Consider the following 26,438-nt stretch of genomic DNA (forward strand, 5'->3'; position numbering starts at 1 on the left):
ATCAAAGAATATAAATTTGAAACTTAAAGCAATTATATGCCTTAAATATTTATAGGACTTTTGAAATAGTCTAAGCTATTTTTTTTAATGAGTCTCTTGAGAAATACACATATAAGTCATTAGCTCAATAAAATAACTGTATAAAAGGTGGTTGTGTATGGAGTGGCTAGAATTAGATAGAATTACTTTCAAATTATAATATCATTTGGAAAGATACATATTTTCAGTGTATAAAGAAATTTTAACTATATCTCTTAAATATAATATGATATGTAAGTAAAATTATGATATTGATAGAACATAAAATTTTATATTATAATATATATGTAATTTTTCTAATAAGGAACTAAAATGATTATGACAAAAAGTAGGATATCAAACTGTATAAAGAACTTGATTGCAACTCAGCTTAAAACAATACACATTTTCACCTTGTATATGAACCTAGAAGAGTTTCAGAAAGTATTTAACTTGACTTGCAAAAATGTGTTTAAGATATTATAAAATTAAACATAAGTGAATAAATAAAACTAAACAAAGGAAGATGAAACCAAGAAAGGAAAAGATAGTAAACAAAATGCACATTGTAAGAATAACTAAAATCTGAATCCAATCTTTCTAAAGCCCAACACAAAAGTTGACACACAATCATAATAACCACAATATTGACACCAAATCAGAAGCAGCACAATTCTTGAAAATGAGACAGAAAAAAATGGGTCCCATTGATCAAGTCATCACAGGAATAGGTATGTTAAAGAATTTAAAACATAAGTAAAAATTATAGCAACTAAATAACTTTGAAAAGCTCACTAGGCTCTAAGCACTTTACATATATTAACTCATGTAATCCTTCCAACTCTAAAGGATAGGTACAATTATTGTCTTCTTTTTACAGATGAGAAAACCAAGGTACAAAAAGGTTAAAGTTTACCCAATCAAGGACACACAATTAATAAGAAGAGCTGGGTTGTCCTCAAGGATATAATAAATTGGACAACAAAGAAAAAGAACTAGTTTGGATTAATTAATCCATGGGTAGATTAATAGTTAACAGAGGAATGTACCAATTATATACCTCTCAGGCTTGCTTCACAAACAAATTAATTTCTTATTATAGTCTCAATCAACTTTTTTGAGAGGAGTCTAAAAGTAGTGATTAGTTGTAGGCAACAAAGAATATCTCTAGGTGGATACGATTTTTCATTCTCTTATTTAAAAATAGATGTTAGGCATTTAATATTTTTGATAGGGGTAAATAAGCATTATCATTTTGTTTTACAAAAGAAACTAGTTGGAATTCTGTTAGCTTTCCACAAAAATTCCCGTATATATTATATGAGATGTGTGTGTGTGTGTGTGTGTCTCTGTCTGTGTATCATCAATCATATGAACACTTAAGAAAATCTAGGATTTAAATGAATAAAAGAATACACTAAGATTAACTGATTTAAGCTATTAAATTTGCATTAAATATTAATTATGTCCATACCTATTAGCATAATACTGCATAAATATTGTCCAAACACAGAATGTGAATAACTTTTAGGTCTTAGAATAGAAACAAAGACATTTACAGAGTCTAAGCATGCTCAGGGAGCAGAACACAGGGCATGAGGCCAACATTCTTCAGTGTCATTTATGTTTGATCTTAAAAAGGCCTCTCGTTATACATATATTGTAAAATTATTTGTAAACTCTCCCATGCCTCTTCCTCAACTTCTTTTAAAGAACTATTTTTAACCTGTCACATATAAAATAAACGTTCCCTTTTATGTATATGATAAGATATTGATGTTACAAGCCTATGTTACTCTGCTATTGATAGGAAGTTGATTTTGAATCTAGCTAAAGATTTATTTTATTAACATAAAGCAAAATTCTCTGCTTGAAGCTAACCAGTAATAAAATCCACTATCTTACTAACAACCAACTCAACTAAAGATCTTAAAATAATACAGGAAGCCAAGGTCAGGGTAGGTGCGAATAAGGCAATATATATATGTATATATATTAAATTAAGATAAGCAACCAAATGTCATTCTACTCTCTCTCTCCTATTTTATATATATATATATATATATATATATATATATTAAAAACTAGAAACATTGTTTCATAGTGCCTTTGCAACTAGTGATTTGTGAAAATGCTTTGAAGCAGAGAGAAACTAGACATATTTAAAGGACTAAAAGTAGCCAGTGAGAATGATACATCATCAACAGAGTGTGTAGCATGGAGGGAGAAGTTTGAAAAGGCAATCGTGGGACAGTTCACACCGGGCAGTGGTTCTCAACCCTGCTTTGATTTTTTAATTAAAATTTTAAAACACTGAAGTCCAGATCTCATATAATGCCAATTCCTTCAGACTCTCTGAAGGTAGGGCTTGGACAGGGACATTTTTCAAATATCCTTGAATGATTCTAATAGGTAACTTCATTGGTGGAGGGTTCAGAAGTCCAAATAAAGAGTTTTTTGGCAAGGCATAGCAGCGCTCACTTATAATCGCAGTGACTCGGGAAGCTGAGATAGGAGGATTGTCAGTTCAAACCCAGCCTCAGCAACTTAGCAAGGCTGTAAGCAACTCAGCAAAACTCTATATCTAAATAAAATATAAAGAAGGGTTCGGGATATGGCTCAGTGGTCAAGTGCCCCTGGGTTCAATTCCAATTACCAAAAATAGGAGTTTTTTTTTTAATTTTATTCTAAGGATAATGAAAAGCCATTCATGTATTCTAAGTAGGGAAATAACATAATCCTATTTATATTCTTAAAAAGTCACTCTTACTACTCCCTAATGAATGGATTATGGAATGCAACATATTCTAATTAGATATCTACAAATGTAAAAGTGAGACAAATGATGTGTTCTTTGTAACTATAAAGTAAAATTCCTTAAGACAAATGTGTTTTGCACCAAACCCTCAATAATGGGTCCAGGGATGATGGACTGGAGTCACAGGAAATGTCTGTAGTTACCCTGAATTCTACAAAAAGCAAGTAATCTAAGACTGGTAATTGGCGTGAAGAGGGTAGACAAAGGCTAAGAAGTGTGCCATGGCTTTAATACTTGATAACTCTTTTGACTGATTTAATGTATCCCTTTTGTCACCATCCTTACAAAACAAAAAACTGCTTTCTTGAACTGCTCCTCCATGGGAGACATTGTGTAGCAGGAAGCCAAACACCTGCTTACTAGGCGGGAAAATTGGAAAGTGCTAATGGATTTGGGAGTCATTAAAGAAGAGTCTCTTGTCTGAGGCAGCACAGATAATAAGCTTCTGAAGATTTAAAAAACAAAATCCTTGCACTTAAAGGACAAACTTTATAACCTGCCCACCTTCCCACTTATGTGACAGCACAGTGGGCACCAATCCTCCCCAGAACAAGGATGCCCGCCTACAGCCACCTAAATCTGGGAGCGTTTAAGAAAACCACAGGAAATGAACAGAAAGCACTACAGGAGCTGAGCTGTCTAAGGTCATTCTTCAAGTTATTATCTTTTAACAGGAGTCAATAGAGCATAAAACTGAGATTTTAGCAGCTTCTACCACCTCAAATCACATGATACTTCAATTACAAGTCTGGAGATATGAGTTCAGTTCTATTAAACAGTGCTCTTTCCCTTTTGTGTCCTTTTGGCTTTGTCACTGTGATTCCCACCAAAGGCTTACACTTCAAACAGTTCAGAAAGCCTTGCCTCTACTATAAGACCAACTTGAAAATCATTAGTAATGTTCTATTTAGAAAGTGGTATGGATCCTGAATAAAAGATTTTTATAATAAGAGGGAAATTTAAAAAAGCATGTAGGACTCATACAAGGCAACAAGGTGATATAACTGAAAAGCATACATTTACTTCTTATTTTCAAAAATGGAATGTATACATAAAATATATGACATTTAAAAAACACAAAATTTTAAATATAAGTTATATACTTAATTATTTTCTTTTTTAGAAAAGATGAATGTTTATACATATATAACTTCATCATTAATCTTACTAATCTTTGGAAACTCCTCATTCTTATAGCAGTCTTAAATAACTATAAAATTCTGAGTCTCTTAAAAGGTTTCCCTAAGACCTCTAATGGAAATTATTGTAAAGTACATTTAATACAAAATTTCAAGGGTGATGATCAAGCATACCAGTTTGTTGTTACCAATATCACTACAACTTCATTATACTATGCCCTTATCCTTGGAATTAATCCACAGAGAATTCCCAAATTCGAAATTTTTTCCTTCTCGGAGATTATGGACCATCAGGAATGGTAAAAGAAATACCTTTCAAACTAGAGTTCCTTATTTAGTAGGATTTCTTGGTCATTTTTCTTCTGTTTTCTCCCTTGGGCTAATGGACTTGGCTTTGTTTGTAATGTTTATTTTTATACACATGCCAAAGCCCTCCTAGTGAGCTTTTACAAAACTAATAAATATCGCATGGTAACTAAATTTGTTAAGATAACACAGAGATATCCATTTACCCCCACCCCTACCCCCCAAAAAAGTATATTGCTTCAATTAAGTAAGAAGTCAAGTATAGACTTTAAAAGGAATTTAGGCCATCAAGGGCCCTGGCATCAGATAGAACCCATGGACTTAAGATCAGGTCCATTCCCATGAACCCAGATGCTAGGGCTGCCCCATTGACAAGTTAGGTCCTATAGACTCAGTCTCAAGGCCTGCCAAGATCAGGTCAGCTCTCATGCACCTAGGATCCAGACCTATCCACCCATTGACTTATGCACTGACTAATGACTCAAAGATTCAACAGCAAAAACCCCACTATATTGCCCAAAGAGTCTCCTGCTGAAGTGACTACAGAAGGGCTTCTCCTACCAAAGTTGTCTACAAAGATATAAAACTCCCCTTAGTCTTAAAGACACACATAGGCTGAATGTCAAAGAGAAAGGTGGTGGGGAAGGTAAATTGCAAATTGCACATGGCAAGCAAAAGAGAGTAGCAATGACTATACTTATATCAGGGGGGAAAATCACCTTTAAATCTAAAACTCCCAAGAGACAAACAAAGTCATCATACAATGATAAAGGAGTCACTTTATCAAGTGGATATAGCAATTGTAAATATATGTACACCATACATGGGAGAACCTAAATTTATAAAGTAAATATTAATTAGAGCTAAAAAGAGAAAAAGGCAGCAAAACAATAATAGTAGGAAATTTCAATATCTCACTTTAAAAGATTGATATATCATATAGACAGAAAATCAAGGTGGAAACTGCAGATCTGAACAACACTACAGACCAAATAGACTTAATAGACATATACAGAACTTTCAATTCAACAAGTAAACATATATTGTTTTCAAGCACACATGAACCATTCTCTGATATGGATCACATGTTAGTCCACAAAATTAGTTTCAACAAATTTAAGAAGACTGAAGTATTAACTATCTTTCCTAAACACTATGTTATGAAACTAGAAATAACTAAACTTTTTTGAAAAATACTAGAAATTAAATGTGGTCCTGCACAACCAGTACTCACACACACACACACACACACACACACACACACACACACTTAGTTGGATGCATGTTAGGAAATCAGAAAGTAAAGACATACTAAAAGCAAACAATAGAAAAAAAGCAAATTTAAAAAATTATAGTGATGGGTGGGACACAGAAACCTATTGAGAGAGTTCCTAATAGTTGAACCACAAAAGCAATATCAGATTATAGCTCAAATTTTAAAATAGACATATGAGTAAACAAATAAAAGAAAAAGAACAAACTAAAAGATAATAGAAGAAATCATAAAGATCACATCAGAAATAGATATATTAGAGAACAGAACAGAAAACAATAGAAAAATACAAATGTAACTACAGTTGATACTTTTAAAAAATAAAATTGACAAACCTTCAGTTATATCAACTAAGAAAAAAGGAGCAGAGACTCAAATAAATAAAATTGTAAACAAAAGAGGAGGTACCACAAATGTTACCACAGAAAAAGAATCATAAAAAGCTACTATGTAATGACAAATTAGGTAACCTAGAAAAATAAATTCCTAGAAATCTACAACCTACTAGGACTGAATCATGAAAAAATAAAAAACCATAACAAATCAATAATGGGTAATGAAATTAACTCTGTAACCAAAAACCTGCCAACAGAAAAAGCCCAGCCCCTGAAGGCTTAAATGACAAATTCTTCCAAACATTTAAAGAAAAATTAAATTGATTAAGTTATATTATGTGTATGTATCAATATGACATAATGAACCCCAATATTATGTATAATACTAATGCACCAATAAAATTTTTTTAAAAACAAGAATTAACACCAAATACTTCTCAAGCACTTCCAAAAAATTGAAGTACAGGGAGTACTTCCAAATTAATTTCACAAAGCCAGCATAATTCTGACAACAACATTTCAGATAAGAATATTACAAGAAAAGAAAATTACAGGCCAATATCCCTGATGAAAATAAGTACAAATATCCTCAATAAAATACTTTGCTAGTTTAGTTTGCTACTAAATTCAACATCACATTAAAATGATAATACAATGTAATCAAGAGAAATTTATCCCTGGGATGTAAAAATGTCCCAAAATAAACAGATCAATAAATATGACACACCATATTAATAGAAAGAAGGATAAAGTCATCGAACCATCTCAAAAGACGCTAAAAACACAGTGGGAGAAAAAGTCAACATTCTTTCATGACAAAAACTCTCAAAAACTAGGTATAAAACCCATATATTCCAGAATAAAGGCCACATATGACCTAACCTCATACTCAATGGCAAAACCTGGAATTTCAGGAACAAAATAAGGAATTCTGTTCTCAACAATGTATTCAATAAAGTACTAGAAGTCCTAGATCAATTAGGAAAAAAAAGAAATAAAAGGTATCCAAATTTAAATGGAAGAAGATTATCTCTTTCTAGATGACATTATCTAATACTTAGAAATACTTAGATTCTACACACAAACACACACACCAAAAAAACTTGTTGGAACTAATAGATTCACTAAAGTTGCAGGATACAAATCAACATTAAAAAGCCAGAATTTCTATGTACTGATGTTAAATTATATAAAAATAATCCCATTTTCCCATTTATAATAGCATCAAAAGGGATGGCAAGAATAAATTTAAATGAGGAGGTAAAAGATCAATACATGAAAATTATAAAGCACTGAAAAAAGAAACTGAAGGAGAAACACACAAAAAGGAAAGATATACTATGTTCATGAATTGAAAGAATTAATGTTGTTAAACGGTTGACAGTACCCAAATTGATCTATAGATTCAATCCAATTCCTTACAAAATTCTAGTTACATTTTTCATAGGAGAAAGCACAATCCTGAAATTCATATAGAATAATAAAAGACTGTAAATAGCAAAAGCAATCTTGAGCAAAAACAAAACTAAAGGCATCATACTAGCTAGTATGAAGTAGCTTCAGATCTACAGCCATCTGATATTTGACAAAGGTGCCAAAAATATATTTTAGAAAAAGCACAGCCTTTTTAGCAAATGGTGCTGGGGAAACTAGATAGTTATATGTAGAAAAATGAAACTAGACTTCTATTTCTCACCCTGCACAAAACTCAAATCAAAATGGAGAATATCATGCTAAGTAAATAAGCCACACTCAGAATTCTACCCAAAGGTCGACAAAGAGGAATGAAGGGAATAGGAGTAGGGACAGGAATAGGAAAGATAGTGGAATGAATGTGACATAAATTTCCTAGTCCATATTTGAAAATACCTAAGTGAATTATATCATCATTTACACCCACAAGAATGGGGTCCTAATTAGAAAAGGATATAATATATGCTTCTATAGTTTTATCAAAATGGATTCTATTGTCATGTATAACTAAAAAGAACCAATTTTTTTAAAAAAGAAAATCAAGGGTCAAATATTTCCTCTCATACATGGAAGCTATAGTAAAATAAAGAAAAGTGAGAGGGAAGGATATGATAATATAAAAATAAAAAGAAGATCAGTAATATAGACGAATCAAGAGACAGAGTGAAGGGATAGGTAAGGAGAGGCAATGCAAAATGAATTCTTGAAAATCATGTTATGTGCATATATAAATATATGACAGTTTCTGCACAGCAAAGGAAACTTCATTTTTATGCATAGGTAGAAAGAACCAATCATATAAATTAATAGATAAGTAAAAGGAACTCTAATAGAGTAGAGGAAGTAGAATCAGGGGAGTAAGGACAGGAGGGAAACGGGGGAGAGAGGAGGGGGTTGTGAACAGAAATCAAATTCTATGCATGTATGAGTTTGTCAGGATGAAGTTAATTACTATATATAAAACTATAAAGCTGTAATAAAGGTGCTGGGGCTGTAGTTCAGTGGCAGACCACTTGCCTAACACATGTGAGGCAATGAGTTCAATCCTTAGCACCACATAAAATTAAACAAATAAAATAAAGGCATCCTGTCCATCTACAAATACGAAAAAAAAATTTTGTAAAAGCTTTACTAAAAAATATAACAAAAAGTACATAGGTAAATCATGATATTAAATAACATTAATTATTGAATTACCATGAGAAATCAAATTTTAAAGATGAAGCAATATGGAAATATTTATATATAAAATTAGGGGAAAGTACAAGCAAAATGAAACATGTGCCTTCATTTTCATAATAAATATGTAAAACATGTTAGTTTATATGTAAAACTGGAAGAGAATATTCCAAATTGAAGCCAGCTGTTGCATTATAGTGTTGTATTAAGGGTGATTTATCTTTTCTTCAAAATTCCTTTCTGCTATTATCATGATATTTATAAAACTTTTAAAAAGGCACACAGAACAAAAAAAAATGTAATTCTGCTATTAAAAATTCTAATTATATTGAATATGCAGTCCTAAAGGGAAGAAAATGGAAGATTAACTTTACTAACCCTAATGAATATAATGAATAAACTGCAATGAACTGCAACAGAAAAATAAATAAATAGTGATTTAAAGCCCTAGAATCCTGGAGAAGCTGTTTGAAGTCTGGAGCAGTGGTGTACGCCTATAATGTCAGTGACTCAGAAGGCTGAAGCAGGAGGATTACAAATTCAAAGCCAGTCTCAGCAACTTAGCAAAGCTTTGTCTCAAAATCTTAAAAAAACAGGCTCGGGGTGTAGCTAAGTGGTTAAGAGCCTCTAGGTTCAATCCCCAATATCAAGAAAGAAAAAAAAAGTTTTAAAAGCTGTTCTATGTACATTATCCAGGTGTACCGGCACACAGACTTGGGAAGCTGAGCTAAGAAGGTCACAAATTCTAAGACTACTTTCAACAATTTAGAAAGACTCTGTCTCAAATTTTTTTGAAAAATAAAATTAAAATTACCAGTGATGTTGCTCATTGTTAAGCATCCCTGAATTCAATCCTTAGTACCCCCACACCAAAAAAAGTGTTCAATATATAAAAGATTTGAATATCAAACTGGAATTGTTTTACAAAAGCAAATATAAAATTTGCTGACTTACAAATGACAAATTTATGCAACAGAAGAGTTTCTTTAAAATGAACTTTTATAACATTCTATCAAAATTAATCTTTAAGACACATTTTGCATCTTTAGAATATATAATATCTATAAGTTTAAAAGAGTATAAAGTTAAATCACCAAATATCCTGTCTTTTCAATACATAACTTCTGTGCTATGTCCTTTCACATGTAGTCCAAGCAGTCTACCAAATAGCTTAAAATAAAATGTGCCATTACACTCACCTTTTGATATTATCTCTCAAGATGAAAGCACAAGATGTTTTACAAAGTTTCAGTAATAAAAATAATATACTCATGAGATGGAATTGTATCATTTCAAAACAATCTTTAATTTATGGAAATTCCATCAATCTTCTGTTCTATTGTTTTGGTTTCTAAAGGCAAGCAAATATGAAAACAGACCATACTAAAGAACAAACTGTGATGCAAGAAGAACGGTAGCATTCTAAAGCAAATCAAGCTAACCTGAAGGATAGCATTCCAAATCAAACAGATGGTACTTCAAGAGCCTCAACTCAGTTAGTGCCAACCTCGCAGGGAGGCTCTCTGCTGCTGTTTTTAAAGATGTATAATCTAGCAGGCAAGAAAATGTCTTGAAAATTAATAAATTATGCGCTGTATTATAAGCTTTGACCTTAATCTACAGCTTAATCTTTCTTACCCTTCATTTTGAAAGTCAAAATATTTCATTTTACTGGCCTATTTTGAAGAATTAATGAGATAATTAATTAATTACCTTCTAGTAAAAAACTTTGATCACTTCAAAGAAATCGCCAAAAAAATTATTATTAAATTATCACAAAACTATTTTTGAAAAACGTAAGAAAAAATATTATAATCTGAGAATGACATGAGTCTATCTCAAAGTAGGGCCTCCTGCTTAATCCTATAAGAACTGGTTAGTTCTCAAAAGTCAAGAATTGATGATGATATTGTCAAAATAGCCATACTTAGAAATACTATACATATTTAATGAAATTCCTATTAAAATTCTAATGACATAGAAATGCAAAAAGAGTCATAATATTCATTTGGAAAAATAAGAGACCCAGAATAGCCAAAACAATCCTCAGTGATAAAAGTAAAGCAGGAGGCATCACAATACCAGATCTCAAATTATACTAAGGAGCAATAGTAACAAAAACGGCATGGTATTGGCAAAAAAACAGACATAAAGACCAATGGTACAGAATAGAAGACACGGAGACAAACCCATATAACTACAGTTATCTCAGACTAGACAAAGGTGCCATAAACATACATTGGAGAAAAGATAGCCTCTTCAACAAATGGTGCTGGGAAAACTGGAAATCCATGTGCAACAAACTGAAAATGGACCCCTATCTCTCACCGTGCACAAAACTCAACTCAAAGTGAATCAAGGACCTAAGCATTAGACCAGAAACACTGCTCCTACCAGAAGAAAAAGTAGGCCCAAAATTCCATCATGTCAGCTTAGAAATCAACTTCCTCAACAAGATTCCTAAAGCACAAGGAGTAAAATAAAGAATCCTTCTTCACAGCAAGGAAACAATCATGAAGGTGAAGAGAGAAAATACAGAATGGGGGAAAATCTTTGCCTCAGATAGAGCATTAATTTCCAGAATATATCAAGAACTTGAAAAATTTAACAACAAAAGAACAACCCAATCAATAAATGGGAAAAGGAACTGAATAGGCACTTCATAGAAGAAGAAATATGATCAATCAACAAATATAGGAAAAAATATCCAACATCACTAGCAATTAGAGAAATGTAAATTAAAACTACACTGAGATTTCATCTCACTCCAGGCAAGATGGCAATTATCAAGAATACAAGCAACAATAAATGTTGGTGAGAATGTGAGGAAAAAGGTACACTCAAACATTGCTGATGGGACTGCAAATTGGTGCAACCACTTTGAAAAGCAGTAGGAAGACTCCTCAGAAAACTTGAAATGGAACCACCATTTGATCCAGTTATCCCACTCCTCAGCATGTACCCAAAAGACTTAAAATAGCATAGTATAGTGATGTGGCCACATCAATGTTTACAGCAGTTCAATTCACAATAGCTAAGCTACAGAACTAACCTAGATGCCCTTCAATGAATGAATAGATAAATAAAACGTGGTACATATACACAATGAAATATTATTCAGCCATAAAGAAGAATGAAATTATGACATTTGCCGGTAAATGGATGGAACTGGAGACTACCATGTTAAGTGAAATTAGCCAATCCAAGCAAAGCACCATGGTGCACACCTGTAATCCCAGTGGCTGAGGAGGCTGAGACAAGAAGATCCCAGGTTCAAAGCCAGCCTCAGCAACTTAGCAAGGCCCTAAGTAACTCAGCGAGACTCTGTCTCTAAACACAATGCTAAAAAGGGCTGCAAATGTGACTCAGTGGTTAAGTGCCCCTGGGTTCAATCCAAGGAAGGAAGGGAGGGAGAAAGGAAAAAAGAAAGAAAGTGAATAGCCAATCCCTGAAAACCATGGGCCAAATGTTCTCTCTGATATGTGGATGGTGACTCACACACAATAGATTTGTGTTGGCAGGGGGAGTTTACCAGATAGGACAGGGGGAGTGGAGGAAAGGGAGAGAAGACAGGAATGAAGAAGACAGTAGAATGAATCAGAATTAACTTTCCTATGCTCATGTATTCACACGACCAGTGTAACTCCACATCATGTACAACCAAAAAAATGGGAAGTTATAGTCAACGTATGTATGATATGTCAAAATGCATTCTACTGTCATGAATAACTAAAGAACAAATAAATTTTTTAAAAATCAGGAATTGATCAAAACAATTATTCTGCTTTTGTAAATTATGGAATGTTGTAAATGGAGAAGCTACTAAATATTTTTTATGAGAGAGTTGATATAACTGCTTGAATAATCATATCTATTTGATAAATATAAAAGTATATGACCTACTTAAAATATTTAAGATTTACCATATCTCCAAGATGGTATATATTCAACAGAATATCTTCTTCATACCAAACACTAGGCTGTGGTCTAGCCCAATGGTTCTCAACTCTGATAGAGCCAATATCCTCATTTTATAAAGAATATTTCATAATATTTGCCTTACAACCCTTATCATCTCAGAAAAAAATCCATAGACATATAATGAATTTTCTACACACATAATTTCAAATAAAAATTCAAGATAATGTGTAAACTTTAGTACAGGGGAAATAACTCATTAAGAAATGATTCACTTATTCTTGTTTGTATTCTTAATAGCCTCAATTCTGACTGAGTGAGATGAAATCTAGAGTAGTTTTGATTTGCATTTCTCTAATTTCTGGAGATAATAAACATTTTTTCATATATTTGTTGATTGATTGCATATCATCTTCTGAGACACATCTGTTCAGTTCCCTTACCTAGTTTTGATTGGGTCTTTGTGTGTGTGTGTGTGTGTGTGTAAAGATTTTTTGAGTTCTTTTTATATCCTAGAGATTCATGTTCTATATGATGTGCATGTGGTAAAAATTGGCTCCCAAAATGTAGGCTCTCCTATTCACCTCACTGATTGTTTCTTTTGTTGAGAAGAAGCTTTTTAGTTTGAATCTATCCCATTTATTGATTTTTTATTTTAATTCTTGCACTATTAGGAGTCCTATTAAGGAAGTCTGGGCCTAATCTGATATGATAGCTATTTGGGCCTACTTTTTCTTCTAATAGGCGCAGAACCTCTGTTTAATTCCAAGGTTCTTGATCCACTTTGAGTTTCGTTTATGGTGAGAGATAGGGGTTTAATTTCATTTTGTTACATATGAATTTCCAATTTTCCCAGTACCATTTGTTGAAGAGGCTATCTTTTCTCCAATATAAGTTTTTGGTGCCTTTGTCTAATATAAGATAACTGTAATTATGTGGGTTGTCTCTGTGTCCTCTATTCTGTACCACTGGTCTACAAGTCTATTTTGGTGCCAATACCATGCTGTTTTTATTACTATTGCTCTGTAGCACAGTTTAAAGTCTGGTATACTGATGCTACCTGCTTCACTCCTCTTGCTAAGGATTACTTTAGCTACTCTGGGTCTCTTATTTTTCCAGATGAATTTCATGACTGCTCTTTCTATTTCTATGAGGAATGTCATTGGGATTTTGATTGGAATTGCATTAAATCTGTATAGTAGTATGGTCATTATGACTATTAATTCTGCCTATCCAAGAACAAGGGAGATCTTTCCATCTTCTTTAGCATTCTGTAGTTTTCATTGTAGAGGTCTTTCACCTCTTTTGTTGATTCACAAGTTTTGTTTTGTTTTGTTTTTGTTTTTTGATGCTATTGTAAATAGTATAGTTTTCCTCATTTCCCTTTCAAAGGATTTGTCACTGATATACAGAAATGCCATTGATTTATGGGTATTGATTTTATATCCTGTTACTTTGCTGATTGATTTGTTATTTCTAGAAGTTTTCTGTTAGAATTTTTTGGGTCTTCTAGGTATAGAATTATATTACCAGCAAATAGTGCTAATTTGAGTTCTCTACCTATCCATGTCTCTTTAAATTCTTTCATCTAATTGCTCTGGCTAGTGTTTCAAGAACTATGTTAAACAGAAGTAGTGAAAGAGGCATCCCTGTCTTGTTCCCATTTTAGAGGGAATGCTTTCAATTTTTCCCCATTTAGAATGATGTTGGCCTGGGGCTTAACATAGATAGCTTTTAAGAGGCACACTCATAAATTGCAAATTGGTGCAGCCAATATGGAAAACAGTATGGAGAATCCTTGGAAAACTGAGAATGGAACCACCATTTGACTCAGCTATCCCACTCCTCGGTCTATTACCAAAGGACTTAAAAACGGCATACTACAGGGACACAGCCACATCAATGTTTACAGTAGCACAATTCACAGTAGCTAGATGCCCTTCAGTAGATGAATGAATAAAGAAAATGTGGTATATATACACAATGGAATATTACTCATCATTAAAAGAGAATAAAATCAGGGCATTTGCAGGCAAATGGATAGAGTTGAAGAATATAATGCTAAGTGAAGTAAGCCAATCCCAAAAAAACAAATGATGAATGTTTTCTCTAATATAAGGAAGCTGATTCAAAATGGGGAAGGGGGGTGTAGCATGGGAGGATTAGATGAAATCTAGATAAGACAAATGGAAGGGAAGGGAAGGGAGGGGCATGGGAGTAGTAAAGGAAGTGTAATGAGATGGACAGTATTACTCTAAGTACATGTATGAAGACATTAATGGTGTGACTCTATGTTATATACAACCAGAGGTATGAAAAATTGAACTATACATGTTTAATATGAATTGAAATGCATTCTGCTGTGATATATAACAAATTAGAATAAATTCAAATGTATATATATATAGATATATATAGATAGATATATATAATAAAAAGTGAAAAAAAAAGAAATAATTCCACAAATATATGGACACAGCTAAACCAATAAACATAATGAAGTCAGATGTTCATAGCTAAATGTAGAACTGAAATTAATATAAATATTATACAGATAGATACAGGTGTCTTTTATCAATACTATTTCAGTGATCTGATCTTCCAAAATGATCAATATAGTGGGCAGATAAATAGTGTCCCCAACTCACAGTAATAGCCATATCCCAAAACCCAGAGCCTATGAATATGTTATCTTACATCACAAAAGGAACATTGCAGATGTGATTATATTAAGGATCTTAAAACAGGGAAGACTATCCTATGTTATCCATGTGGACCCAATCTTATATAATGTGAGTCTTTAAAATAGGAGGACTTTTTCCAGCTGTGAGCAGAAAGATAACACATTGAGGATTGAAACAATTAGAGCGGGGTCAGTCTAGAAGTTTGGCAAAGGCAGAGGGAATTCTTCCATAACTTGGGTGTAAGGAAGGACCGTCTAACCATGACTTAAAATCTAGATGCAATGAAAGAAAGAATTCAATCTAACTGTAAACATCTTTCTAATTTTACAGTGCAAAAAACAATAATCATAAATAAAGTCAAAGGGCAACTGACAAATTGAGAGAAAATAAGAGGCAAGTATCCCTAAAATATTAAGAACTCAAAAGTTAAAGGAAAATGATGAAAACTTAATAGAAAAAATGGGCAAAAGACAATTATAAAAAAAGATATAATAATAGCCCTTAAAATCAGATCCTATGTTATGAATTTTATCTTCATAAAGCTCTCATAAAGTAAAAATACAGAAAAAGATGTTCAACTTTCCACCAAAGAAATGAAAAATTACTCTGAGATAACATTTCTAACTATCAGATTGACAAAACATTAAAAATTTTGACAGCCTACTCTATTGGCATTGTTGAATAGAATGTTGTTGGCATTGTTGTACAAAAATGGCACAATGCTTATAGAGAAAAAATTAACAAAATCTGACAAAACTAAGCATATCTATTAACCCAGCAATCCTACTCCTAGGAATATATCCTGAATATATGCTCCTAATAACATGAAATTATATGCACATAAGTTTATTTATTGCAATTTAATGTGTAATTACAAAGTATTAGAAACAACCCAATATTCCATACAGAGGCTATTGATTGAATACCCTCTGGTTTGTTCACATGATAAAATAATATGTAGCTATAAAGAAACAAATGAGAAAGAGCTCTATGAAAACAACAACAAAAATAACTGCCTTGGTTTACAATTATATTACAAAATGGCTAGAGACCATAGCATTTGAAAACTTCATATTTTAACTAGCCATCTATTAGGTGTCCATGAAGGGAACAAAGAGTTAACTGAATAGCACATGTCACTGCTGTTAACTTGTACAGATCAAGGCCTTGGAGGGGAGAAGCAAAAGAGTACTGTGTATTAAACAACAGAACTTCAATTTTAACTTGCAAACTATGAAAAGTGATTTAAAAATATAAAGCAAGGGGGAAATTAGAAAGAACAAAAAATAAGAATAGGAAAGATAAATTGGACAAAACCCAGGCTGAAAGTGGCTGGAAAGCTTAGGAAGCTATTGTTGATAAAGTTTATGAAAGCAGCCGACTTTGGAAGTAAAGTTCCTATGGAATAAACAAAAACACTGACATAAACACAAATAAAAATGTGATAAAGTCTTTGGCAGTTAAAAGCAGCAGACTACTATCTTTGGATAAAATAAAGAATTGGAGATGCACATTAGATGGGAGAAGGAAAAAATGTATTTGGTTTCAGTTTAGCTATAAGAAAAAAAACTTAGCTAAGGAGCCAAAGATGACCCTAAGACTTCAGCATGTTTTAGACCTTGATTACTTACATTAAAAGACCCATAAGCTTACTTACTCTTAAAATTTTGATTGGATTTGATTTAGCTTTTAATCCAAATAGTATTAAGGAGATCTCAGAGCCAGTGTATTTATGATGGTCTCAAAAGGAATCTGGAAATATGCCCTTTTCTGGTTGTGAAGGAAAGAATAATAACTTGTATTTCTTTATAACTATGAAATCACTGGCTTCAACACTAAAAAAAGAATAATCAGTTAAAAGAATCTGACCTAACACTTGAGTCAAATGATTGAAGATTTTTATAGCCTATTATAAAACTTATTTTACATACTGCCACAAATTTGTGTTAAAGCTCTGTTTTCCTTCTGCTTCATATGAAATCCAGTTCTAAAAATAGTTAAGTCTAAAAATAAGGCAAAACCCGCAGATTAAGTGTAGCTTTATGCACGTACAAATAACAAGGAAGTCTCCACATCTTCTAGGAAAACAGATGGTGGATCACTTGTTCCCACTAAATTCTCTACATTGGATTAAACCTCTGGAATACTTTCATTAATGTAGACAACATTATTATTAAAACCAAATTCATTCTTTAATTTTTTCAATTCCATTGTCCCAGGGAAATCAATGAGCTTTACCAAAAATATGTAAGTGCAAGCAAAAACGTCTTACATTTGATCTCACAATATAAACCCAGTTGATTATTCAAATCACAAAATCTGCAAATGTCAATTCAAGGCCCAACATTTGCTTTGACTCATTTGTGGAAAGAAGCAATAAAGAGAACAAAAATTCATCTCCAGACCATGTTACAATTATTATATTTCTCTAATCCATTCCAAGGTCTATACTTAATTATTTTTCTCTGAACATTTTCTCTGAAGATTAATGAACATAAAAGCAAAGTGGAAAAAGAGGATTGTTCAGAATATTCTATTAGTTTGCTTATCTCTCTACTGTTTCTCTGATTCTTATAAGACATCTATAAAGCCAACAGGGTATGTGCAAAGGGCAGGCAAAATATTCTCATGGAAAACTTATGTGCCTTTCAATTATCATCATCCATGTTTTCTAGAGACAGAAGATTGCTAAGATATAATTAAGTGATCTTATTCTGTGATAGAAACTAGAAGAAACTGATTTTATGAGTCAGAAGTTTATCAGGAAACAGAATAGCCTGATATCAACTTGTATCTTCCTGATCATCCATCCATCAACAGACTGAATAGGAGAGCAAAAAAAAAAAACATTAAAATAATTTTTGTGAACTCATTGTCATTCTTAAAAAGTATGTAAAAAAGGGGCTGGGGTTGTGGCTGAGAGGTAGAGTGCTTGCCTAGCATGCATGAGACACTGGATTCAATCCTCAGCACCACATAAAAATAAAATAAAGGTATTGTGTCCACTTAGAGCTAAAAAACATAAATACAAAAAAGTATGTAAAAAAGAAATCTGTTCTTCAGACTCTTAAACTAAGCCTTTCACATATTAAAATAACATCCTCAATGGAAGGGTACATTTAGTGTTTTTCTGGTTTTTGTTTTTCAGTGTAGTTAAGAGATTCTGAATTTCTGAATGATCAGATACACCTCACATACATTTTTCCTTGGTTCATTCCCCCATCCCCCATCCCCGGGGATTAAACCCAGGGCCTTAAGCATGCTAGGCAAATGCTCTAGCACTGAGCTACATTCCCAACCCCTTGATTCTTTTTTTCTTTTTTTAAGGAACAGCAGGGTGAGGTAAACAAACATTTCACAGCTCAAGCATATAGTATAAAAATCACCATAAACTGATTATAGAAACCCAGCACAGGAACAGTACTTTTTGAAAAAACTGATAAGGTGTATAGACTATTTCCAGCTTTCATTAGAATGAAAGTTTTATTTTAATGTGAAGAAAATATTCATGTTCATAAATTTATAAACAATAGTAAGCTAGAATGGAATCAAAGAGAAAAGAAGTATTTTCTTCAAAATGTCTTGTCAATGTAAGTTCAAAGTAATGGCACCTGAAGGCAAATTAGACTCTATTATTTAAAACCTTAATTTGTTTTGCAAAATATACTGATGATCAAAGTTTTCCCCATTGATGTTTGGCAGAAAAACATTGTTATTGGATATCAGAAAGTTGACAGGGAATAGGTTGGTGAAAAGAGAAAGTGCTGTCCTCAGATTATTTCTGACATGAACTATGGAAGGGGAAATAAAGATGAGTGAGCATACAAAGACAACTTTCTTATCTTATGATCTCTGCCAAAGAAGCATGATTATGTAAAAGGTCAAAGTATTTATCATGGCATCTTCCATAGATTTATTAAGAGAAATATCCCCTCAAATATCCTTACTTCCTATTTTAAAAAATCTAGGTGACCTAGAATCAAGTTATAAAAGCTCATTTCAAAATATATTTTGGGGGATCCTCAAATTCACAACCTGTTATAGAATCTAAAAATATATTTTCTTTTTCCTATACTTTACTTTAAACATACATGGGGTCCCTGATAGTTTAAATCTCTTTGCCTTAACTCATTCTTCTTGATTTCATCACCTTCACATATGATTCTTCACAAACTTCATCTTTTAAGATCATAGTGATTCTTAGTAAATATTTGAAACTTTTTAAGTCCTTCAATCAGTTGATTGTTTTAACGACATAACCTCCTTTTTATGCTTTTGTATTTATTGAAATATGATAGTGAAAACTATATAAAATAGTAGAGGTATGGATTCACCACAGCTTTATAAAGAGACAGGGTGCTTTCTCTTTTGTTTCCCAAACTGTTTTCAATGCAAGTCAAAATCCTAAATGGTACTTGATGCTCAGAATGGGTTAAATTAAGCAAAGGAAAGGATTAATTTTAGGAAGAATCCTTACATGGACCTTTATAACATATTCCTGTACTTACAGCCCCAAAGTTAGGAGTATCATGTAACTACAATTCCATCTAAACTCTGGCCAATTTAGTAAGTAGGCACAAACTACCTTAAAGCCATATGAAAGGAATATTCTCAGTAGAATAATTTGAAATATGAGCAATAAAAAAATTTCTGATTTAATGCCACAAAAACTAACTAGTTTCAATATTATTTTTCAGAAACAACATTTTTAACATAAATATATTTAATGTTAGAAACAATTCAAAAGAATAACCTAATGACTAAAGAATAACCTAAAAACACAAAAGGTATCCTAAAATGTAAATAAATAGTATCACGTTCAGTTTCAAAATCTTTCAAAGAATAAAATTAAACTCTGCTTTAAGTAAGAAGCTACAACAATCAGCCAAAGATTAACGTACAGCATCAAAATATTAGCAGGATAAAAATATGTTAGGAGAGATCATCACAAAAAAATACATGGCGGAAAACTTCACTCTGTAAGAATACCAGCTGTAGGCTTGCTTTTTCTCCATACTATGTGCAACATGTACATCTACCAAAATAATCTATTCAAAAATACCCTAGAATAAATGTAACCAAGGAGACAAAAGATGTATATACTGAAAACTGTAAAACTTTTGCTGAAAGATATGAAATAAGATAAAAATAAATGAAAAGACAACCATATTCACTGATTGAAAGACTAAGCTATTAAAATGACAATATTATCCAAAAAGAGTTACAGACTGAGTACAACTTCTCTCAAAATATCAATGGCATTTATTTTTACAGAAATAAAATAAAACTTCTCATAAAATTTATATGGAATCTCAAGGGACCCTGAATAGTCAAAACAATCTGGGAAAGAAATAACATAAGTAGACGTCTGACACTTTCTGATTTCAAAACTTAACTATAAAACTACAGTAATTAAAACAGTGTGGTATTGGCATAGGATAGACACATAGACCAATGGAATACAAAGCTTGGAAATAAAACCTTACATTTATACTCAACTGATTCTTAACAAGAGTGCCAGGAATTCCAATGGAAGAAGAACAATCTTTTCAACATTGGTGCTAGGAAAACTGGATAACCAAATAATAAAAAATTAAAGGTAGACACTTGTCTTACACACTATACAAAAATTAATTCAAAATAGATCAGAAATCTAAATGTACTACAGAAAACAGTAAACCTGTTAGAAAATACGGGGAAATCCCGGCCATTGAGCTGAATTTATTGAAAATAACACTAAAAACACAGGCATCAAAAGAAAAATGACAAATTGAACTTCAATAAAGTTAAAAACTTTTGTGAATCAAAGAACACTGTCAAGATGATCAAAAGACAACCAACAGAATGAAAAAAATATTTGCAAATCATATATTTGAGAATGGATTCTATTTTTAGAATGTATAGGGCTGGAGATGTGGCTCAGTGGCAGACTGCTTGCTTAGCATCTGTGAGGCACTGGGTTCAATCCTCAGAACCACATATAAATAAATAAAATAAAAAGGCCCATCAACTATATATATATATATATATATATATATATATATATATATATATATATATCACACACACACATATATAAAGAATGTATGAAAACTCCAATAGCTCAACAAAAAAAAAACAACCCAATTAAAATGTGGGCAAAAACCTTAACAAGAATAAGCATTTCTCCAAAATATACAAATAGCCAATATGTATACATAAAAAGATACACAACATCATTACTCCTATGTTAAATACAAATAAAATCCACAACGTGCTATCACCTCACCCTCGCGAGAATGACTATTATAAAACAAAAACAAAAGCTGAGTATAGGTGTCGAGGATGTCATGCATTGTTGGTCAAATATAAAATGATACAGAAAATGTGGAAAACCACTTATTGGTGCCTCAAAAAGTTAAACAGAATTACTATATGCTCCAGCAATTATATTCTCAAGTATAAACTAAAGGAATTCAAAGCAGGAACTCAAGCACATTTTTGTACACAATCATTTATAATAGAAGTATTCATAATAGCCATTAGATAGAAATAAGCCAATGTTTTATCAAGAGATGAATGTATAACAAAAAGTGGTAGATACATCCAACAGAATATTATTCAGCCATAAAAAGATCATAATTCTTAAACATACTATACCACAGAGAAATGTTGAAAATATATATATAAAGTAAACCAAAAGAACAAAAATTTTGATTACTTATATGAGACACCTAAAATAAACATATTTATAGGGACAGAAAGTAAAATAGAGGCTAACAGGATCTGGGAGAGGTGTAGGGTATCGGGAGCTATTGTTTATTGAATACAAAGTTTCTGCTTGGGATGATAAAGTTCTAGAAAAGAAAGTGGCAATTATTACATGACATTGTCAATGTACTTAATGCCAGTTAACTGTACATATACTAAAATGGCAAATTTTAGAGAGCTATCCCTCTCCTCGGTCTATACCCAAAAGACTACATGACACAGCCACATCAATGTTTATAGCAGCACAATTCACAATAGCTAAACTGTGGAGCCAATCTAGATGCCCTTCAGTGGATGAATGGATAAAAAAAAAAAATGTGGCATATATATACACAATGGAATTTTACTCAGCAATAAAAGAGAATAAAATCATGGCATTTGCAGGTAAATGGATGGCACTGGAGAAGTTAATGCTAAGTGAAGTTAGCCAATCCCAAAAAAACAAATGCCAAATGTTTCCTCTGATATAAGGAGGCTGACTCATAGAGGGGTAGGGAGGGAGAGCATGGGAGGAATAGATGAATTCTAGATAGGGCATGGGGTGGGAGGGAAAGGGAAGAGGCAGGGGATTAGCAAGGATGGTGGAATGTGATAGACATCATTATCCAAAGTACATGTATGAAGATGTGAATTGGTGTCAATGTACATTTATACAACCAGAGATATGAAAAATTGTGTGTACACATGTAATAAGAATTGTAATGTAGTCTGCTGTCATTTATTTTTTAAAAAATCAATTAAAAAAAGATCAATGTGGTTGGATCTTGTTTTTGGAAATCCATTCAACCACTTGGTCTTTTTATTGGAAAATTTAAAATATAAAAATAAAAATAAATAAATAAAATGGCCAATTTTATGTTATATATATTTTATGACAATAAAAATTATAATAATCCACTCAGTGAATACCTAATTTTCTTCCACAGCAGCCCAAACCAACTTCATTTATTTCCAAATAACTAGTAAATGTACTCTGTGTATATGTGTGCATACACATAAAATGAATTTTTTAAAAAAACAGATCTCTGATATGTTACACAAAACGAGTATCCTAGAATGTACTTTCAAAAGCTCCAAATAAGTATAATTATACTCTAACTTGATTGCTATTTTAGTTATTTATCTATATGAATATTCAAAATAGGTAACAACTACTAATAGGCCAAACATACATGTTTATAGATCAAGTGGTAAAGATGAATATTATACCTGATATAGCATAATGGGTTCTATGTTGTATCCTAAGGTATCAGCAAAGTTCTTGGCAATGACTGTTTTTCCACAACCCTATAAATGGAAACACATCATTCAAAGGATGAATCAAAACAAGAAAAGCCAGGAAATAAAAGTTTGCAAAAAAGCTGCCATTCTTACCTTTCCCCCAATTAAACATATGTCCTTAACCATATGAGATTGCATCATTTCAGCCAGTAGCTGCTTATGACTTAAAGTCCGTATGAATTGGTCTGATGCACAAGATTGACCAAATGGTCTGGTCCCAGCTGGCACCTGCAAATTAAAGAGGGGTAGATAAAATATTCATATGCTTTTCTCAAAATATTAGCAACTTAAAGGACATAAGTAGCTGCCACATAAAAGCTCCCACATACACTTAATTCCTTCCTCAATTCAAAGTTTGTTTTGTTTTATTTTTTGTCTTTTCAGTACCAGGGATTGAACCCAGGGGTGTTAAAGTACTAAAACATGTCCCAACCCCTTTTATTTTTTATTTTGAGAAAAGGTTGCTTAGGACCTCACTAAGTAGCTGAGGCTGACTCTAAACTTAAGATCCTCCTGTCTCAGCCTCCTGAGATGCTAGGATTACACTTAGTTATAGTAGCTATTGATATTTTGGAATTTTACTCAGCAATAAAAGAGAATAAAATCATGGCATTTGCAGGTAAATGGATGACATTGGAGAAGATAATGCTAAGCGAAGTTAGCCAATCCCAAAACAACAAATGCCAAATGTTTTCTCTGATATAAGGATATAGAGCAGCAATTATTTTCCCATTCAGAGATCTGATGATCTTATTATCCAACACCCAAATTAATCATTCCTCTAAAATTAAAGTCCCATGCTGTCACATATGTACATAAGAATCATGTCATTTTCTTGCCTTTATAACTCATAAAAAAATCTCTAGTGGGGAATGAACCTTTTTTCAAATTGCAGACATAATATGGAATTTAAAATCTACCCATGTCAAAATCTCCAACTCACCACTGACCTCCTGATTTCCAAAACCCATGTCCACAAATTCTTTTTACTCTTATCTTTGTTTACCCTCAGAAGCATCTATTCAAAAAAACCTCTCCTCCCATGCTTCCCACCTACTTTTCCTTTTATTTTTTTTTTTTTAGCTTTTATTTCTATACTTATTCTTTGTGGTCTCAATTCATTTGGTTTTCATCTTTGATTACTCTTTCATTCCCTAGGGAACTTTCTTAAAAATTAAATTTATTGTTAACTGATACATAAAACATAAAAATTATACATATTAATGGATTACTATATGATGTTTCAATGAACTATAAATTGTATAATAGTTAAATCAGGTTAAATATATCTATCTCCTTAAACATTTATTATTTCTTTATGATTAAAACCTCAAAAAATCTTCCTCCTCACTTTTAGTACATTATCAGTATCTATTGTCACCCTACTATACAATAGCACATCAGAAAATTCTAACTCCTGTCTAACTGTAATGTAGTTTTCACTGATCAACATCTCCCTGTTCCTCTCTCCCCCTTTCTCCAACCTCTAGTAGTAACTATTCTACTCTCAACTTCTGAGATCAACTTTTTTAGATTCTATATGAGTAAGATTATGATCTTCTTTTATTTTTTATCCTCTTCCTTATCATTATCCTGGGTGTCATGCTCTTCTAAGGACTTGGGACTTGATCAGACATATACAACATGAACCCTAAATAATTTTAAGTTTGGAAACAATATCAAATTTGCATTTAAGAAAGATCATCCTGGTACTAACATGAAAAGTTAACAAAAGGTACAGGAATCAACAAAGTTAGTGAACTCTTACCAAAGTCAAGCAAATAATGAAGATTGGCTCATACCTCATGACTTTGAACATTCTGTTTAAACTTCCCAGTGTCCTATCACCTTTCTATCCCTGGGCCATGGGGAAAATTCTATGTCATTCTTCAAAACTTAGCTCAAGTTTCACCTCATCTCTGAAGCTTTCCTTACTCCTCCAGAATTCCTGTATTACTTCCCTCTCTAGGTCCCTATTGCCATTCATTCCAATGTAGTCCTTATTCATCTGCTTCTACCATAGATTATCATTTGAAGAAGACAGAAGAGTGTAGTGCAAAGTGACCTTGTCTAGAATTACCAGCAGTGCCACCTCCTAGATTATAACCATGGATGAATCCACTAATCAAGGTACATCTCAGTTGTCTAACCTATAAGATGGTGATAATAAAGTTTACGTTCAAGATTATTGGGGGATTTAAATAGTATAATATATATCAAGGAGACACAATAAATAGTATAAATAATCAATCCTAATACAGAAAGGAGATACAGAGACATAGATGTGTTGCTACAGAGCCAAATAAGACTTATGAGAGGGTCATATGCCTAATTTAGGCCATATTAACCAGGTGCATCTTAAAGTGAAGAAATTGTGATTCATTACCTTAATGGTAACCTCTTGTCCTGCAATTTGAATAGTCACACAAGCATGGGAGACATGGTTTTCAGTCATTCTCTCCACTTTAACAATCTCTTTAGGAAGCAGAGAGCTTCCTGAATCTTGGAGTTCAAAACGCTGTAAAATTATAAGAAAATCATGTAAAAGTCATGGAATTTACTTTTTTTTGTTTGTTTGTTTGGAGTACCTGGGATCCAACCCAGCACCCCATGCATGCTAAGCAAGTGTTTACCCCTGAGCTCTATCTCCAGCCCTAAAATTTACATTTGATTTTAGAATCAATGTTGGATATCTATTAGATTCATCTAATTAGAACCAAAACTTTTCAATTCTATAAAAATAGAAGTAAAAAAAAATTAATGAGAACTTTTTCTACTTTCTAATAATACCATTCTACTTAAACCAAGTATACAGGTGATAGATACTAAAATCATCCTTAAAATTTATAAAATGACAGGAAATAGTATGCTTTTACCCCAGTTATAATAATGTCATTATAAGTTGATACAGGATTGATGTTAGAGCACTCATATTCCTGAAATAAATACAAATGCAAAGAATCATTTACTACATTGGTTATATCTTTATAAATAATTAAGCTAAATAAGCTAGTGGAATAGAAACAGGCTATATTCAACTTGAATAGTAAAAGATCTCAAGTTGCAAGGTGAATTATCATTTGCTGACATAAGAAATTTAGAGAAACTATTAATCAGAAAAGAAATAAAGGAGTACAAGAGGAATATAAAATGTTTCAGACTACATGCTAGTAATATGTAGAAAATCAGCATTTATTTACTTTACTACTTTATGGGCTTTTCCTATGAATTCTTTAATTTCAATTAAACAGAACTAACATTTCC

The 26,438-nt window shown here is 32.3% G+C and overlaps 1 protein-coding gene across 1 annotated transcript in view; it reads right to left on the reverse strand.

Annotated features, from left to right (window-relative positions):
• Positions 1-26,438, reverse strand: part of Vwa8 (von Willebrand factor A domain containing 8) — a 394,300-nt gene that overhangs the window by 281,753 nt on the left and 86,109 nt on the right. Inside the window, exons 10-12 of the mRNA XM_071611473.1 lie at positions 25,561-25,692; positions 23,268-23,402; positions 23,103-23,180 (exon numbers count right to left, since the gene is read on the reverse strand). Of these exons, the coding sequence (XP_071467574.1) occupies positions 23,103-23,180; positions 23,268-23,402; positions 25,561-25,692 (345 nt within the window). The remainder of the gene's footprint in view (positions 1-23,102; positions 23,181-23,267; positions 23,403-25,560; positions 25,693-26,438) is intronic.

Source organism: Marmota flaviventris, chromosome 4 (genome assembly GCF_047511675.1).
Source record: "Marmota flaviventris isolate mMarFla1 chromosome 4, mMarFla1.hap1, whole genome shotgun sequence".
NCBI classification, from domain to species: domain Eukaryota; kingdom Metazoa; phylum Chordata; class Mammalia; order Rodentia; family Sciuridae; genus Marmota; species Marmota flaviventris.